Source organism: Zootoca vivipara, chromosome 3 (genome assembly GCF_965207765.1).
Source record: "Zootoca vivipara chromosome 3, rZooViv2.hap1.1, whole genome shotgun sequence".
NCBI lineage: Eukaryota > Metazoa > Chordata > Lepidosauria > Squamata > Lacertidae > Zootoca > Zootoca vivipara.
This window is the reverse complement of record NC_142586.1, coordinates 154,257-173,863: the sequence shown is the minus strand read 5'-3', so window position 1 is coordinate 173,863 and position 19,607 is coordinate 154,257. Positions and strand designations below refer to the sequence as shown.

The 19,607-nt window shown below is 40.7% G+C and overlaps 1 protein-coding gene across 5 annotated transcripts; it reads left to right on the top strand.

Moving 5' to 3' along the window:
* The first annotated feature begins 37 nt into the window (after positions 1 to 37).
* Positions 38 to 19,585, top strand: LOC118079144 (cytochrome P450 2K6-like). 5 transcript variants are annotated; one of them, XM_060272291.2, is made up of 9 exons: positions 38 to 468; positions 6,304 to 6,466; positions 7,371 to 7,520; positions 8,464 to 8,624; positions 9,282 to 9,455; positions 13,392 to 13,560; positions 16,983 to 17,167; positions 18,035 to 18,176; positions 18,606 to 19,585. In XM_060272291.2, the coding sequence occupies exons 1-9, from the start codon at positions 286 to 288 to the stop codon at positions 18,791 to 18,793; spliced, it is 1,515 nt and encodes a 504-aa protein (XP_060128274.1). In that variant the 5' UTR covers positions 38 to 285; the 3' UTR covers positions 18,794 to 19,585. The 5 variants fall into 5 exon arrangements, with proteins under 5 accessions (XP_060128274.1, XP_060128272.1, XP_060128273.1 ...); XM_060272289.2 differs by lacking the exon at positions 38 to 468 and adding an exon at positions 3,281 to 3,777; XM_060272290.2 differs by lacking the exon at positions 38 to 468 and adding an exon at positions 3,285 to 3,777 and having other exon boundaries at positions 13,413 to 13,560.
* The last annotated feature ends 22 nt before the right edge of the window (positions 19,586 to 19,607 follow it).

Below are 19,607 nucleotides of genomic sequence, written 5' to 3'. Positions count from 1 at the left end.
ATTTGTTCTTGAAAGCATTAGTTTCTGCAAGTAAGCACCATCCCCTTGAGTAACATTAAACTGAAAGACAAATCATCCAGCTTTGAATAGTTGTGGAGAAGAAAAAAGTCAGAGGACCAAGGCGGGACACTTTCCATTTTACTGGATGGTTTAATGATTTGTTCGAGACAGTACCTAGCATAATATATATGCTGCTCACTGCAGTTGCAAGACATTGTCCTTGACCAAACTGCACTGTAGGTTTCATTATAACCACTGCAACAAAAAATTGCTTGCTGAAACAAAATGGATTGGACAGGGCCGAATCCAGCATTGTTCCTCTTTATCCTTATGATTATCTTTGTTTTGAAACTGGGTATTTTGTGGAACAAGAGCTCCCAAAATCTTCCACCAGGACCAAGACCTTTACCTCTCATTGGGAATCTCCACATCATGGATCTGAAGAGGCCTTACAGAACCATGTTAAAGGTAAAGATTCCAGTTCTTCCCATGGCAAGTCTAAAGGGTACTGGAGCAGCCCAGCCAGATGAGCGGGGTATAAAATAATAATAATTATTATTATACATTTTGTACTTTTAGAGCCTCATCTCATCTCCCCTTTGTGCGTTGCAGAACCTCCTCTTATCATTCCCAGTAAATAGTCATAGGACCTAGTTGCATTTTATGTCTGGGGGTGTCTGGCGTCAAATCAGACTCTGCCTCTGATTGTAAGCCTCTGCATCTTTAAAAAACAACAAGCATGCACTTTCTCTCCCCAGTTTAAGTCCTCGGATATTTGCAGTGGCCAATCCCCCCCCCCCCGATTTACAATCCCCTACCTTCCCCTTGCCACTTCCTGGGTTTTTTATGGAGCCGAACAGCTCAGGCACTTCAGAACACGCCTTCTGTTGCTACGGAGCTGGATGGCTTCGCTATTTGACCGACCTCCCCCCCCCCCCGGTCGGGATTTTTAAAGTAGTTCTCTGGGTCCCGGGGCACATCATCACCCCTGATCCTTCTCTTTGCCCAAACGGACCTCTCCCCACCTTCCTCAACACCAAATACTCCTCATTTATACCCACAATAAAAACCATAAAAATAAAAAAGTTACAAACAACACATGTTTAAAAAAATACATCCCATCCTACATTCCAAAAAATTACACCAAAAATAAAAAACCAAAAAACAACCACCCACACCAAAATCATACACTACACACCAAAATAAATGACTACCCCAATTAGAGAAATAAAACATCGCAAACACCACATCCTACATTCAAAACACCAACTCCAAAATTAGAAAATCCAGATAACCAAAAACCAAAAACCACAAAACACACAAAACACAAATCATACAATACCCACCAAAATAAATGACAACCCCAAAATAAAATTAAACAATAATAACTTCTACTTCTCATGTTCTTATTTCAAATTTTTAAAATCTAAATATATAAAAATGTTCACGAAGCGTGCGCAGGGGCCAATGTATGGAGATACAGGGGGGAGGGGACAGCACTCCCCAGGGACAACAGAGGGCTCAGACAAAAGTGCATGCTGGGAAATAGAACCCAGAAGCTGACATTTCCTTCTCCAAGTGTGGGGGGCAAGGTATGGAGAAACGGGGGAGCGACCAACACTCCCCGGAGACAACAGAGGGCTCAGAGAGGGTGGGGGGAGGAGGGGTCTTGATAGCTCATGAGTCAGGACAGGGTGGGGCCAGTCACAGGGATGTGCCGGAGGGGTGGGGGGAGAAGGGGGCTCGATAGCTCATGGGTCGGGACAGGGTGGGGGCAGCCACAGGGATGAACTGGGGGTGGGGGAGGAGGGGACAGGATAAGTCATGTGTCCGGATAGAATGGGGAGAATCACAGGAAAGAACCACAGCAACGTGTGGCCAGGTCAGCTAGTTCAAAATAAAAACTTAAAACACGAAAACTCAAAACCTTTTCTGCCTAGCTACTGCTCTGAGAGGGAATAGGGAGCTAATCCCTTTCACAATGGAGACACCAGGAAATAGAAAAAAGTCCGCTTTGAATCTCTCTTCTCTCTTAAGAAAATCCAGCCACATCCATTAAAATACTTTGAATTTTGTCTCAACTGGGCCCCATAAGCTTTGTAGGAACAGATTTAGGCACTACGAGAGGATGCACTGCTTACTTATTGACCTTCCTTGCTCACATTGTTGCATGTCATATGCTCTAATGTATACAATGATATACCCTAATGCCACCATGTTAAACAGTTTCAGAATGAAAATGAATAAAAACTATGCTAAAAAGAAAAATATCTGTGAGTATTTCAATGGGAGAAAGTTCAGAAAATACTGGACACTTTCAAACTTGTTCCTCATTAAAGTTGAATAATTTCATCTACAAATAATTTCACAATTGTTGCTGTTTAGTCGTTTAGTCGTGTCCGACTCTTCGTGGCCCCATGGACCATAGCACGCCAGGCACTCCTGTCTTGCACTGCCTCCCGCAGTTTGGTCAGACTCATGTTCGTAGCTTCGAGAACACTGTCCAACCATCTTGTCCTCTGTCGTCCCCTTCTCCTTGTGCCCTCCATCTTTCCCAACATCAGGGTCTTTTCCAGGGAGTCATCTCTTCTCATGAGGTGGCCAAAGTATTGGAGCCTCAGCTTCACGATCTGTCCTTCCAGTGAGCACTCAGGGCTGATTTCCTTCAGAATGGATACGTTTGATCTTCTTGCAGTCCATGGGACTCTCAAGAGTCTCCTCCACCACCATAATTCAAAAGCATCAATTCTTCGGCGATCAGCCTTCTTAATGGTCAAGCTCTCACTTCCATACAACACTACTGGGAAAACCATAGCTTTAACTATACGGACCTTTGTAGGCAAGGTGATGTCTCTGCTTTTTAAGATGCTGTCTAGGTTTGTCATTGCTTTTCTCCCAAGAAGCAGGTGTCTTTTAATTTCGTGACTGCTGTCACCATCTGCAGTGATCAAGTGATCAAGGAGCCCAAGAAATCTCTCACTGCCTCCATTTCTTCCCCTTCTATTTGCCTCCTTCATGGATCAATGCCTTGTCGTGGCGAAGGGGCTTGAATAACTCAGAGAAGCTATGAGCTATGCCATGCAGGGCCACCCAAGATGGACAGGTCATAGTGGAGAGTTTTGACTAAACGTGATCCACATGGAGAAGGAACTGGCAAGCCACTCCAGTATCCCTGCCAAGAAAACTCCATGGACAAAGACAAATTTCACAATGCTGCTCTCTAATCCCAGTGTTAGAAACCAAGTTTACAGGTAATCCTGAGTGATGAGTTCTCCGTCTTCAAGAGTTTTGAATCTGTTCTGGAAAACATTAGTTTCTGCAAGCAAACACCACTCACTTGAGTACAAATTAAACTGAAAGGCAAATCATTCAATGTACAGCTTTGAAGAGTGGAGAATGGTGGAGAAGAAAACAAAAATTGGACGCCCAAAGCGGGACACTTTTTACTGGATGGTTTAATGATTAGTTTGAGACAGTACCTAGCATAATATATACGCTGCTCACTGCAGTTGCAAGACATTGTCCTTGACCAAACTGCACTGTAGGTTTCATTATAACCACTGCCAAAAAAAAAAAATTGCTTGCTGAAACGAAATGGATTGGACAGAGCCGATTCCAGCGTTGTTTCTCTTTATCCTTATGGTTTCCTTTGTTTTGAAACTGGGCATTTTCTGGAACAAGAGCTCCCAAAATCTTCCACCAGGACCAAGGCCTTTACCTCTAATTGGGAATCTCCACATCATGGATCTGAAGAGGCCTTACAGAACCATGTTAAAGGTAAAGCTTCCAGTTCTTCCCATGGCAAGACTAAAGGGTACCGGGGCAATCCCAGCCAGACGAGCGGGGTATAAAATTAATATTATTATACATTTTGTTCTTTTAGAAGCTATAAATCTCATCTCCCCTTTGTGTGTTACAGAACCTCCTCTTATCTTTCCCAATAAATAGTCATAGGACCAAGTTGCAATTTATAACTGGTAGTTTGAACAAGGTGTCTGGGGGTGTCTGGTGTCAAATTATGTTTGACTCTGCCTACATTTTCAAGGATGCAAAAGTTCCGGTGCAAACCTTGCCTAGCCCAGCCTCATCCTTGAGCCTTTGACAACAGACACGGTTGGCACACGTACCTAGTGTATGACAAAGTAAATTCCTATAGGGGGTTTCTAAACCATATACAGTGGTACCTCGGTTTAAGTACACAATTGGTTCCGGAAGTCTGTACTTAACCTGAGGCGTACTTAACCTGAAGCGAACTTTCCCATTGAAAGTAATGGAAAGTGGATTAATTTGTTCCAGACGGGGTCCGCGGAGTACTTAAATTGAAAGTACTCAAACCGAAGCGTACCTAAACCGAGGTATGACTGTAATAAGAAAATCGCTATATAAAATATGGTCAAAGTATAAGGGAATCCTTGAATCTAAGATACCCCTATGGACCTCTCCCACTGAAGCTATGGTGGTAAAAAGAAAAAAACATGAAGGGAGAATGGCTCACATACAGAACAGTGTTAGAATTGGACAAGGAAATACCAACACTTAAGAAATTAGTCATAGGACTTAGTTGCAATTTATAACTGGTAGTTTGAACAATGTGTCTGAGTGTGTCTGATGTCGAATCATGTTTGACTCTGCCTCCATTTTCAAGGATGCAAAAGTTCCGGTGGAAACCTTGCCTAGCCCAGCCTCCTCCTTGAGCCTTTCTTTCTAAACTAGATTTGAGAGGTGCCGTTAAAGGTATAATCACTTTCATCCTTATAACTGCCTTTTTTGTTCTGGTTTTCTGAGCATTCCTAGCAAATATTTGTGCTGCTGCAACTGAATGTCAATAATAATTTATTATTTATACCCCGCCCATCTGGCTGGGTTTTCCACTCTGGGCGTCTCCCAAAAGATTATCAGATTAAAAACACAATAAAGCATCAAACATTAAAAACTTCCCTAAAAAGAACTGCCTTCAGGTGTGTCTTCTAAAAGTCAGATAGTTGTTTATTTCCTTGACATCTGATGGGAGGGTGTTCCACAGGGCAGGTGCCACTACCGAGACCGCCCCCTGCCTGGTTCCCTGTAACTTCACTTCTCGCAGTATGGTATCAAAGGCCACTGAGAGATCCAGCAGAACTAGGAAACACCAGCCCAAACCCCCTGATGATGTCTCCCAGCAGCTTCATATAGATATTAAAAAGCATGGGGGAGAGGATGGAACCCTGAGGCACCCCCACAAGTGAGAGCCCAGTGGCCTCCACACTCATCCCCCAACACCACTTTCTGAACACAGCCCAGGAGAAAGGAGCGGACACTGTATAACAGTGCCCCCATCTCCCAGCCCCTCTAGACAGTCCAGAAGGATGTCATGGTTGATGGCATCAAAGGCCACTGAAAGATCCAGCAGAACTAGGAAACAGCTTTCACCTTTGTCCCTAGCCAGCCGGAGATCATTGACCAGCACAACCAAGGTAGTTTCAGTCCCATGATGAGGCCTGAATCCCAATTGGAAGGGATCCAAACGGTCCCCATCCTCCAGGGGTGCATGGAGTTGTTCAGCAACCACTCACTCAATCACCTTACCCAAGAATGTAAGAATTGACACTGGGTGATAGTTGGCCATATTGGCTGGGTCCAAATATATATTTTTTAATAAGCAGTTTTATAACCACCACTTTCAGTGGGTCCAGGAAGGCTCCTTAACAGAGGAAAGCATTCACCACCCCACAGAGCTTTTAGGATGAAGGATGAAGGATGAAGGAGACAAGTGGTCAGTTTCACTTGTCAAAACATCCTCGGAGGTAACATATTGCAACTGATCCCATGCAACTTGACTAAACAGGACTCTAGCACTCTCCCACCCTGGCCCTGCTCCCACGGTGGAGTCTACTGAACTGGGTGAAAGCGCTGAGCTGCTATTAGTAACAAATGTCTTGAAGACCATTGTGGCATAGACAATGCTGTTTTACTTTATCATTATGTTATTTGGATTCTGTTTTGCATGGTGATTTGGAAAGATACAAAAAGTGAATTCATTCCACAAAATTATTATTCTTAAGTCATATGTTTTCAGCTCAGTCCAAGGCACAATGACATGGAAGAAATTTCTACCAAGTTCAATAGTAGTTATTGAAAAAAACTTAGAATAGTCTAACAGTAAAACTTTGCTACTAGATTCTGTGGAATGTATAAAATAGCCTTTACTCTTAGGTAAAAGTGCAAGCTAATGCAGTCTTGGTTCTGTCAGAGATGATTCACAATTATATATTCTTTGGTTATACCAGAACTCTGTTTCTCACTTTTTCTTCTGTTTAATTGCAGTTGTCAAAGCAATATGGCCCTGTCTTCAGCATCCAAATGGGACCTCAGAAAACTGTGGTGTTGACAGGATATGAGACAGTAAAGGAGGCTCTGGTTAATCAGGCGGACGCATTTGCAGACAGACCCATCGTTCCAATGCCTCATGAGCATTCACAAGGCTTTGGTGAGGCACTTCCCTTTCTATTGGAACTGCTAATGCTTGGAAACAATCACAGGTCCCACCAGGTGAACACAATCCTTTCCCAAGAAATGGTTTGTAAGATGAGCGTTTGCAAAGCAAGTCAGAGAAATCGATTGTTTCCTGTGGAAAACACAATCCTTGTGAATTTTTCACCAACCTTAGTGCCATTGACATTGACAGAGTATCTGCATGCATTAGGCTGAGAATGTGTCACAAAAAGTGTCACCTGTGGATTTCTGCAGCTTAAATGTTAAAATGTGTAGAGCAGGCAGCCTTTTTTGGGGGGGTCTTGACCAGGGATCATGGGAGTTGTAGGCCAAAACATCTGGAGGGCCACAGTTTGGGGATGCCTGGTCTTGACTTTCAGTGGATCAGTGGGGCTCTGTTGAAGAAACAAAAATGGAGACCATTTAAAGCAAACCTTTCACATTCCTACCTTCTTCCCAACAGTCCCATTGTAGAGCTGGGGAGAATGGGACAGGAGAATTGTGAATAATAGTCACACAGAAAAGTAATGGCACACACCAAGGGGAAACTCACTGACCATTTTCTGGCCCAGATTATACAGAAAGGAGAAATGAAGAAAGGCATAATATCTGCCCATGGAATACAAAGTAACAAACTGAGTGCTGCTGGGACCACTGACATGTACAAACCACCCTCTACTCTATCCTACACTTGTAATGGAAAATATTGTTCAATGTGTTCTTAGGTCATGCTCTGATGGCACATCTGCCAGCTACTTTGTCAAACTCAGAAGTCTAAGTCTGAATGGGAGAATAGCTGGGATCCATTCTCAGTTCCCTGGAAGAAATGCAGAACATAATTTATTGATTATTTGTACAATGGCCATGCAGACATGAAACCATTCTTCCTGTCTTTTCAGGTTTAGTTCTGTCTAATGGTGAAAACTGGAAAGTGATGCGGAGGTTTGCTTTAAGCACATTACGGGACTACGGAATGGGAAAGAGGACCATAGAGGATAGAATTGTTGAGGAATGCAATGTCCTGATAAAGAAATTTGAATCTTACGAAGGTCGGTTGGTGTTTTCCTCTGCTGCATAGCTACACTACCATAGTTTAAAGGTGCCAAGAGTATTGTGTTACATATTCCTAACTTCCAGAAGCACAGATCCCAGGGTTCCCTGCAGTTGGTCTGTTCCTGTAATGTGCAGATTGTACTGCAATAACTCCTGTGACTTCCAAGCATTTCTTAGCCCAGCTATGGTCACATCCAGCAGCACTTGGGATCAGTTTCTTTGATAAATGAGGTCTACACATTGGTAAGCTGCCAGTGGGGATGTAAGGCAAGAAGGAGCAGACTTAAAAACAATGCCCTTTCCATACTTGGAATTTCTGTGGGGATGTTCAGGGAGGTAAGAGAGGCTATATTTTTAAATGATATCCCTCCCCCTAACTTGCGTTAGCAAGTTCTATATCTTAGCAGAGTTTAAACGCATAGTGGTTTGCTTGTTGCAGGCTCGCCTGAGCCTCTCTATATAAGATTCCTGGTAAGATCCCTTCTTTTCCCTCTTAAAAATAATAGACACAACAATCTTATTAAAGTCAATATAAAAGTAGTTTACTCACATTCATTCAGTTCACAGTTGGATCCCTGAAGGCAGACTTAGGTTACAAAAGTATATATACATGTGGAACTATCCCAAAACAGAGTTAGTCCCAAGTGACTGCGGACAGGCAGTCACTTTTGCTAACATGTAGAAAAACAAAATGGAGAAGAAGAAGAAAAGAAGGAGGTGTGCTCCCCTAACCCAGATCAGGCTACACCTACATGTAGTCACATGCAGAGGAGGTTTGTTCCAGCTCAGGAGGAAACAGTAATTTTTCTCCTGGCTGGTAGAAAGCATCCCCTAGCACGTCCATTCTAGGAATGTTGTACAGTACTTGACTCCTATGTATTTTACATCCCACATTTGAAACAGAAAGTTTTTTTGCTTAACTGTAATGTTTATGTATAGGAAACCCATTTGAGACCACCACAATTATGAATGCAGCTGTTGCCAATATTATAGTGGCCATACTACTAGACAAGCGATTTGATTATGAAGATCCCACATACATAAGACTTCTGAAGTTGGTCAATGAAAATGTCCGGCTCGTCGGAAGCTCTTCAGTCATGGTAATCTATTTTGTCCCCAATAAAACAAACAGTTGATTGTAATGACATTGTATGCAAAGTGGACAGAGCAACCTGTTTATTGTATATTGTTCAGGATTCACCACAAAACACAGAATACTGATATCTTGAGAAACCTGCTGGTGATTCAAAATATTTAGAAAACTCACATGGCACAGTCATCCCGTAACTATAACAAAGTCTCTTTTGCACACACCCTTTCTGGCCTCACTGCCATCAGGACTCCAAGGACAAGGAAGAACAAGTGATAGTTGGTTCCATGATGGCTCAGAAGGGGATTTCCAAGGGCAGATCTCCCTCTCTAAAGACGAACCTCCAGAGGAGAACTGCTATAGCCTATTATCCCAGGGTTTCACATAAATTATCATATCTTTCGCTCCATAAGGCACACCGGACCATAAGGCGCACTTAGTTTTTAGAGGAGGAAGACAAGAAAAAAAATATTCTGAATCAAATGTACTAACTATTTACTGGTAATAAATTTACGCTGCCCTGAGGTAACTCCCTCCCCCATTCCAAATACCATTCAAGAGCTTTGTTTTGTATTCGGGCAAACATGCTTTGAGAGATGCATTTGAGAGTACAGTAATGAGCTTTCCTAATGTTTCTTTTTCTTTTTTCACATTTTTATCCTTTCAGCTGTGTAAAATGTTTCCTGCTCTTGGTTTTCTTTTGGGGGCTTATAAGACTGTCCTTCAAAACAGAGATGAGCTGTTTGCCTTCATAAATGCCACCTTCCTAAAACACCTCAGAGATCTGGATGAAAATGACCAGAGGAGCTTTATTGACTCATTTCTTATCCAGCAGCAAGAGGTAATGGAGTATTTTAAGTTGGAGCAGAATAAACGTTGACATTTTCAATTCGTCTTTGCAGTGAATGCTTAAGGAGTGGTCAGGAAGTCTCATTTCAGAAGGGACCAACCTGGCACACTTCCTACCATTTCCCAGTAGTCAGCCATTGTTAATGTGTTACAGAAGTTGCCTCTGCGGGGGCAAAGGTTGCATACTCACCAGCATTTCTGAAAAAAAATCCCTGATCAAGAAAACATGCCAATGGGCGTATATGAATTTCCAGGGGTGGAATTATGGCAGACTAACCATTGGTTGCTGGTGCTTCTGCCAAGAGAGATAATTATGCAGTGATGAGATGTAATCAAGTCCTAAATAATGTTTGCCAGACTCCCTTTTGATACAAGGGGGGGATGGGATAGAACTTCATGTTCTCAGAAGAAGGTGTTCTTCACACCGGAGGAGATAGGAGACTTTGAGGGTGGAGAGGCATCTCACAGCAAGGAAAAAAGATTGGCCCATGCACTGCGAAATCACCTTTAAATTAGGGCTTCAGTTCTTTTAACCGTTACTAAGATTGGAAATGAATACAGCTGTATGAAGGGATGAAATAAATAAAAGGAGCTCTTGTGAAGCCCGAAGAGATTGATGGAATTATGATTAAAGATGTTAAAAGATGATTGGAGGTGGCAGAGATCGGATTTAGAAGGTGAGATTCTAGTTAACAAATTGAAATGAACAAACAGGCAGAAAAAGCTCCTCACCTCATAGGTTTGAAAAATGACTGGAAGAAATTGCAAAAAGAGAGAGAGAATCGTTTCCTTTTTCTTAAACCAAAGTGAAGCATGACCAACTAGAAATGAGATTGGAATGTGGCACTGAGTATGATTTAATGAAGATACAATATGCAAATAAGTATGGGCTATTATACTGTTAAGATTTGTTGCAACCCTTGAACTATCTAATTGGAAAACAGAAAGGCTATTTTAGACACTTGATGAGAACAACAACTAAAGAGCTATATTTGGACTTTTAGACTTTTGGAGCTGAATAAAGGTTGAAAAAGATCATCTAGCAGAATGAGAAAAGGCTGGATATTAATACAACTAGAAGTTATTCCAGAATGCAAAATCTGAATATTTTGAATAATAGTTATATACGTAATTGGCAGATAGAGAAGCGGGAAGACTATTACAACCAGCAACTCTATCGGTGTTACTCTTGCTGTTGGAAAGTGTGGCGAAAGGGAGTTGCAATTTGCAAAATATGGAGGGCACCACATTGTCTATCTCAGTTTAATGAAACAGTTCCAGATTAATATGCGGTATTTCTGTGTCAGTTTTCCATTTTAGACTATGAGTAAATACATTAAAGATGTTCAACTGAGAACCATATCTGTCAGCAGAAAACAACACTTTGTTAACCTTGATTTCAGATCTCCACAAGTGTTCACCAGAAATGCCGCCTTCCATGCATGCATGTATGCATTCATACTCAGACCTGTTGCAGGTTTGTGGGGTCAGTCTGCATGATGCCCCAACTTGTGGGGATCTTGTACCCAGTAAGGGTTAATTCTAAGGGAGGAATTTTTTGTTGAATCAGTCAGAAAAGTTTCTTTCTGATGTGAGGGCCATATATTTGTCACCTAAATACAGTGGTACCTCTGGTTACAAACGCTTCAGGTTAGAAACACTTCAGGTTACAGACTCTGCTAACCCAGAAATAGTACCTTGGGTTATGAACTTTGCACAGCAGCAACGGGAGGCCCCATTAGCTAAAGTTGTACCTCAGGTTAAGAACTGTTTCAGGTTCTTAGATAGTAAAAAGAAGAGAGGAGTGGTTACCTATATAAATCCCAAAATAAAAGCAGAAAAAGTCTTTCAAGACAATGAAGGGAGAGTAATTGCATCAAGGTTATATTTACCAGAAAGAAATGTAGTAGTAATTAATGTGTATATGCCAAATGGGGGTAAAACGGAATTCTTGAAAAAATTATGGAAACAGTTGGGAGAATGTATAGAAGAAGAGGAAGTAATATTGGTGGGAGATTTCAATGGAGTGGTGAAGCCTGAATTGGACAGATCAAATGGGGGGGGGGATATGAGGGGAAATTACCAGAAACCTTTTTCAAAATAATGGAAAGCTATGACCTGCAAGATTGTTGTAGGTTGAGAAACCCTAATGAGAAAAGATATACATTTTATTCAGAGGTACAAAAATCAGGGGCAAGAATTGACATGGTGTGGCTGACAAATAAATTAATGACCAATGTAATAAAATGTGAAATTATGACAAAATCATTGACATACCATAACCCAATAATGGTGAAATTAAAAGACAATGATAGGAAAAGTAATAGATGGAGGATATAGGAAGACCCATATATAGTGACCAATGGGAGAGGCTATGGAAAGAAGGAATAAGATTCACAGCATGCACAGGAATAAAAGAAAATATATTAAAATTAGTTTATAGGTGGCATCCAACCCCAGTTAAAATCGTGAAAATGTATAAAAACGGCTCAAACAAATGTTGGAAATGTCAAGTTGAGATTGGTAGTTTCTACCACTGCTGGTGGCAATGTGTTAAAATTCATGAATTCTGGAATGCGGTGTATGAAAAGCTAAAAAAAGATGTTAAAAATGACGTTTGAAAAGAAACCGGAGCTGTTCCTATTATTGTCCCTGAAAATATTCCGGAAATCAAAGGAAATATATTGTTATACTCCAGCGCAGCGGCTAGACTGCTTATAGCTAAGAACTGGAAGGGGGAGAAAACGCCGACGATTTTTGAGTGGCAGGAGAAATTAGTAGAGTTTATGAATCTGGCCAAGATGACTGCTGCAATTAGAAATATACCCAAAGAAAAATATATAATGGAATGGAAATTTGTGGAGGAATATTTGATCAAAGAAAATTTTAATATCAATTTGGTGATTTGCTTAAATTGAGGGAAGAGTTAGGGAATTAAAGAAATTGAGATAAGAAAATAGGATAAATAGGTATAAGAATTAATATAAATAGGAAAATAGTATTAGAGAAAGAATTTTTTAATTTGGTAATTAATGTAAAGCAAGATTAGAAGAAAGTATGAAAAGGAAAGTGATGTAGGAGTGGTAGGAAGTTAATTTTTTAAGTTATATATTTATTGTATTGTTTGCACTGTTTTGTTTTGTATTTGTCTGATTTATATGATTTATATTATCGAGTGTTATGAAATATTATTTTGGTTTTTTGTGTTTTCCTTTTCTTTTGTTTTCCTTTGTAAACCTTGATTATTTTTTGTATATTCTGTAGGTCCCTTTGCTTGTGTTATCCTTTTCTTTTTCTTATAATTTATGTATTATTTGTATTTTGTATTATTTTGAAGAGCTGAAATGAAGTTTTTTTTTTAAAAAAAGGAACAGTTTCAGGTAAAGAACGCACCTCTAGAACGAATTAAGTTCTTAACCAGAGGTACCACTGTACTGCCACTAGTTCCTTTGCCTAAACAAGGAGTTAAGCGCCACGATTAGCATCAGAGGAGGAGCTGGATTGCCAAGCTACAACCACCTCTACATTTAGCTGGTAAACAGAGCACAATAGGGAGAGAGCTGAGTCAGACCCATGCTTGGTGTTTGCTTGACTCCAAGGCTGTGATTAGCATCAGAGAAGAAGAAACTGGATTGCCAAGCTTTCCTGACCTCCTCTCTTAGCTGGTAGATGGAGAACAACAGCTGTGACTATGGAGAAGATAGGCGTTTTGGGGTGTTGATGCTGAGCCCCTCCATCTTAGGCTTGGGTTGTATATATGTGTAAATAAACCCTATATCATCATGATGGCAAAGTCTGGAAGACCTGGAATGTCTCTCTGCTCAGTGATTGGGGTGACGTGCAATGATACTTTGGATCATGAGGTCCTGTCAGGTATTCGTTTTTATCTTTGCACATGGAATTTTCTTACTCCATTCATTTTATCCAGTTTATACTCTTTGTAACCCAGGAGAAGAAGAAGAAGAAGACGAATGCATATTTTCACAACGAAAACTTAACAAGGGTTGTGGCCGACTTATTTGGTGCTGGCATGGAGACCACTTCTACCACAATGCGCTGGGGACTGTTACTAATGATGAAATATCCTGAAATTCAGAGTGAGTGCTTTTTATTGGGTTGGCTCCCATTATTCTGAGATATCTTAATTTCAGTTATATGTAACTATTAGAAAGAATATATATATATATATATATATATATATATATATATATATATATCTCACAACAATTATTTAATCCTAAATTTAGCATTTCAACCTGGACTCCCTTCTCCCTTTCTGTGGTTCTTTACATTTCGTTTCATCTTCCTGTAATACTCCAAATTATCTCAACATATTCATTTAAATATATATTCCTGTATATATCTCATATATATATTGAAACTGAAGGTTTTTACATTAATCCTGCCAATATCTTAGTACGGTATGTTTACAGTTTGTTTGTAAATACTCAGTTAACCATTTCCATTCCTTTCATTTCTGTTTGGGTAGTTCCGATTACAATATTCCCCAAAGATAAGTTAATAGTTTTTTAAACATCTTAAACATCTTTTTCAGTTCATTATATATCATTTCCCAGTAAGCTTTAACTTTATTCCTAGACCACAACATATGAAAAATGCTACCTTCTTTGTCTTTATGTTTCCAGCACATATTCAATTTGGGATTATACGTTTTAGCCAATCTTTTAGGTGTTGGGTACCATCTATTATTACCATCTAGGATGCGGATGGCGCTGCGGTCTAAACCACAGCGCCTAGGGCTTTGCCGATCAGAATGTCGGCGATTCGAATCCCCGTGACAGGGTGAGCTCCTGTTGCTCAGTTCCTGCTCCTGCCCACCTAGCAGTTCGAAAGCACATCAAAGTGCAAGTAGATAAATAGGTACCGCTCCGGCAGGAAGGTAAACGTTGTTTCCGTGTGCTGCTCTGGTTCGCCAGAAGCGGCTTAGTCATGCTGGCCACATGACCCGGAAGCTTTACGTCGGCTTATAGAGCGAAATGAGCGTCACAACCCCAGAGTCATCTGCGACTGGACCTAACGGTCAGGGGTACCTTTACCATCTATATAACATTTTCATATAGTTTTCTCTTAAACTATAAAATGCTGTAAATTTTATCTTATACATTTTAGATATCACTTTAACATTACAGTTTAACAAGTCTCTTTCTAGTTGTGATGTTTGTTCCCCAACCCCCCGCATCATATCCTTTTTTCAAATGATGATATTGTAACCATGTTGTTTACATCTCTGATAAAACCTTAAATTAATTTAATTTAAAATCTCCAAAGGTGGAAGCCATGGTGGTGGTTTGGTCTCCAACAGGTTTCTGTTTCTGGTGTTTCACTCTATTTCTTGGTTTATTTTAATTGAATATTGCATTTGCAACATCTTGATATCCTGTTTCACTATCTCTTTTCGAGAAGAATTTATTAATTCTTTCCCTTTCCCTTTTATTTCTTTAAAAAAAAAAATTCTGCTCTCTTATATTTCTTTGGTATGTGCTTTGCTATGTAAAAAAAAAACCACATTACTACTTTACTCGCACCCCATACCACCTTATAATCTGTCTCTTGAATTAAATTAATTTCAAAATAATCCTTGAAACTATTTGCCCCTTTTTCTAATATTTCTTGATTTAATAATTTTATTAAATTTTCATTTTGTCTCCATCTCATCGGGAAACTTGTCCCTGTTCTTAATTCCACTATTATAGAGTTGTGGTCTCATAATGTTCTTGGTAGAATTTCCACCCTCTTTACCTTAGTATAAAAATCTTTAGAAGTCCATACAGGGTCTTTTCGTCTCGCAGAATATTTTGCAGATGAATAAAATGTACTGTGGGTGTTTTTCTCTCCAAATGGCAATTAAACTTAAATTGTCATTCATCCTAAAAAAAGGCATTCAGTAGCTTGCCTTCTTTTGTTTCATTTTTTCTTATACTTATACTCCTGTCCAAATCTAGGGAAGCAACACCATTCATGTTGTTGTTGTTGTTGTTGTTGTTTAGTCATTCAGTCGTGTCCGACTCTTCGTGACCCCATGGACCAGAGCACGCCAGGCACTCCGGTCTTCCACTGCCTCCCGCAGTTTGGTCAGACTCATGTTGGTGGCTTCGAGAGCACTGTCTAACCATCTTGTCCTCTGTCGTCCCCTTCTCCTTGTGCCCTCCATCTTTCCCAACATCAGGGTCTTTTCCAGGGTGTCTTCTCTTCTCATGAGGTGGCCTGTAACAGCCTGAAGCAGCAGCTTTCAGGCTGATGTATATCAGCTAGATAGATGTACCAGAGAAGGCTGTAGCAGCAAGGCCTGTTACAAGCGGCGGGCTCTCATGAAGACACGACAGACAGCTGATAGAGTCAACCAGTCTCATGACCACATATTTATTAGGTATAGTAAATGCATATGCAATAGCCATAAACCAATCATTACAGCACACCTATCTAGCATTATCCAATAATATCAGCAGAATACACTTATGCCCATTTATGCTCAGACCTATTGTTCTCCATAGTATGCATGTTTCCCATGGGAAGTTTGAGCTCCTGGGGAATGAATAACTAAAGATGGATGAAGACGTTCCCCAGGACTGGCATGACCTGAGGAATGGATAACTTGTGATGTATGTGAGATGTTCCTCATGGCTGGCTGGACCTCCTAGGACCATCTATCTTGTGGTATGGGGAGAAGTACAGACTCTACATCCGGCTAGTTACGCCTAGCCGATGTTGCCATGGTGCCCACATACCTCTTGAGAGAGGACCGTGGAGGCACCATTTCATGGCTTTGGGATGTGGCTGCATTATTCCCACAGTGGCCAAAGTATTGGAGCCTCAGCTACACTTCCAGTGAGCACTCAGGGCTGATTTACTTCAGGATGGATAGGTTTGATCTTCTTGAATCATCTTTTCATTTAAATGTTCAAATAATACTGGTATTTCTTCTAGCTTCTTTTGAAAATCTGGTGTATTTTCCCATTAGGGGCATACACACCTATTAATAATATTTTTCTCCATATGATGTTATCTGTGTTATCAATATTCTTCCTTGAATAATTGTTTTGGGTCTAACTCTGGTTTTATAAACATTGCAACTCCTCTCTTTTTTGTTATATCAGAAGGTACAAAGTCCTTCCCCAGTCTTTTATTTATCAAAATTCTTCTATGTTTCTTCACAATGTGTGTTTCTTGGAGGCCTATAACATCCAAGTTTAACTGTTTAAACATGTTCAACTTTATTCATTTAGTCTTATTATTTAGCCTATTTACATCCCAAGTTAGAATTTTCAAAGCCATCTTGTTCCATATTTATTTCTCTCCCTCAGTATATCAGGTTATTGGCTAAAATGTTTGTTTGTCCTGTTTTAAAATACCTTTGTCTAGAGATTAAATTTGTGAGCCAAGGGAATTGGAGAACCAGTTTATGGGAGTTCTTTGCTGTGGAGATTAATATTTTAAGAGACCAAAGTCAAACAGATTATCTTAGCAGAAAAATGAATGCTTTTCTTTTTATTTCCCCCAGTAAAGGTCCAAGAAGAAATTGCAAAGGTTGTTGGATCTTCTCAGCCAAGGATTGAACACCGAACAAAAATGCCTTATACAGATGCTGTGGTCCATGAGATCCAGAGATTTGCCAATATCATCCCAACCAACCTGGCACATGCCACGGCTACAGATGTTACCCTCAATGGATACTTCATTGCAAAGGTGATCAGTTTGATTGAACTGCTGCCTACTAGTTACAATATATTTTAAGGCTTTCCTGGGAGTAAGCCCCATGGACTGTAGGCAAGCAATCTGCCCTTTGGAAGCTGTCAGGCATCAGCTTCAACCCGTTAAGCAGATCTCAATGGGAAGGAGAACAAGATCGGAAAACAAACCTGTTCTGGTGGGAGATCATTGTTTATACATTAAAGTGTAGTAAATGGTTAGATCCAACAACGAGACATGAGACAAGGCTGAGTTCCACAAAGACCAACCCCGGGCGGAGCTCGGGGGATCGTATTTATTAGCAGCAACTTTGATAGGTAAACATTAACCAGCGATGTAACTTTCAACCAATTACAGAACAGACCTCATGCATAAACATGTACAGGTAGATGTCACTTCCTGCCAACACCCTAACACCTTTCACATCCCATACCTGTCACATGTCCTACTCATCAAACATCCCCCTCCTCTCAGTCTTGTGACTGTCAGTAACTTTCCAAGCACACTACCTGTTCCCATTGTGTTCTCCTCACCCCAGCTTGACCCATCCCGGTCTTTCCCTGTCAGGCTGGATCCAACCAGTTTAATCCAAATCTCTCCAGATGCCTCCAGCCTCTTCCAGCACAGCTGACCCATACCTTCACCTTTCAACTTGTCACTGTACTGGCTTGCCAGCATTACTCTAGCTAACCCTAAAGGACTGGCGGGTATGCCACGCCACTTTCTTAATCAACCCCACATTAAAGTTTCTCAAACTAAAGACATTTCTCAGATGAACTCAAATCTTATTTCTCCTGCGCTCAATATTAATTATACCAGAGGCATATACTTCATTTTAAAATAACTCTTGCTTTGCTTATGCAGGGGACTCACGTCATACCATTGCTGTCCTCTGTGTTGCACGATGAATCTCAATGGGAGAAACCACATAAATTCTATCCTGAGCATTTTCTCAACTCTGAAGGAAAATTTGTAAAGAGAGATGCTTTCATGCCTTTCTCTGCAGGTAACTCTTTTTTTCTTCTTTTTCTGTTTATATCTGCATAGTGTGTGCTTTGTCAATGGGATTTTTACATGCCTGGAATGTAGAATACTGTGCAAAGGTAAGGATCACATCAGTTGCTGTGGCCATTTCTGCCGCCAGATCTGGCCACCATTGGTGTGTGGCCCCTGGAATGTTGCTCCCCAGGCAATGTGGCCCTCAGGCTGAAAAAGATTCCCCTTCCCCCCAGTTTTCAGCTTTGTAAGATGGCTCGTATTGGGAGTCCATAATTCTTTTAAGATGGGCACCATTAGCTGTTATTTTATAGCTGCATTTTAGTCTGCTTTAAAGTACAGTGGTACCTCAGTTTATGAACTTAAGAAACCGAGGCACCACTGTATTTGGGATGTTATTAGGCAACTGCTAAACCCAGTTTCTCTGCCGCCTTTACAGGACGGAGAGCATGTTTAGGTGAGACTCTTGCCAAAATGGAGCTCTTCCTCTTCTTCGCAAGTCTCCTGCAGAGATTCACCTTCCAGCCACCCCCTGGAACATCTCAAGAAGACCTGGACCTTACTCCTGCTGTTGGGCTTACAACACCTCCAATGCCCCACCAGCTCTGCGCTCTGCCACGTTTCTAAGACTCACAAGTTCCTGGCTTGCTTATCCTACCTGTGTGTGCAATGCGAGCCTTTCTTAAAACAGCCCTGATCAACAAGGGTATTTGGGTTAAGTATCCTATGGGTAGAATTGGTCCGTGCTTCATCACAAACCTGAAATGTTCCCCTTTATCTGCCATACTGCCGAATCACGTGAAACTAGCATTAGAGCATCTCTTACTTAAATCCTGGTTCTTTAAAAAGTCTGTCATAATAGATGTGGCAACTGGATTTGCTTCTGGCATCTCCATGCTGTCAATTAGTTCAGTGACTTTCTGCTTCTGGCTTAGGATAAAGCAACCATCTTCCATCTTCTCTCTGTATCTGAATGAACTTTCTCTGAGAGTCTGGGTGGCTTAAGGGTTCCCTCATCAATGGAATATTGACTAGTCATATCAAAAATAAAAATGGGGGAAATGTGTCCAATTCAAAATTAAAACTCAAATCTCCACAAGTGGAAAAACTCAAAACCTTCTATGCCTAGCTATTGCTCTGAGACGGAAGTCACCATGTGTTCACCAGGAAATCTCTTAAGAAAATCCAGCAACATCGACTAAAATACTTTAAATTTTGTCTTAACGTGGCCTCATATCCTTTGTAGAAATGTATTTAGACACTACGAGAGGATGCACTTCTTAGTTATCATCCTTCCTTGCTCACATTGTTGCATGTCATACGCACATATAGGGTATAGAAAGGTATACCCTAATGCCGCCATGTTAAACAGTTTCAGGATGAAAATGAATAAAAACTACGGTATGCTAAAAAGAAAAATATCTGTGAGTGTTTCAATGGG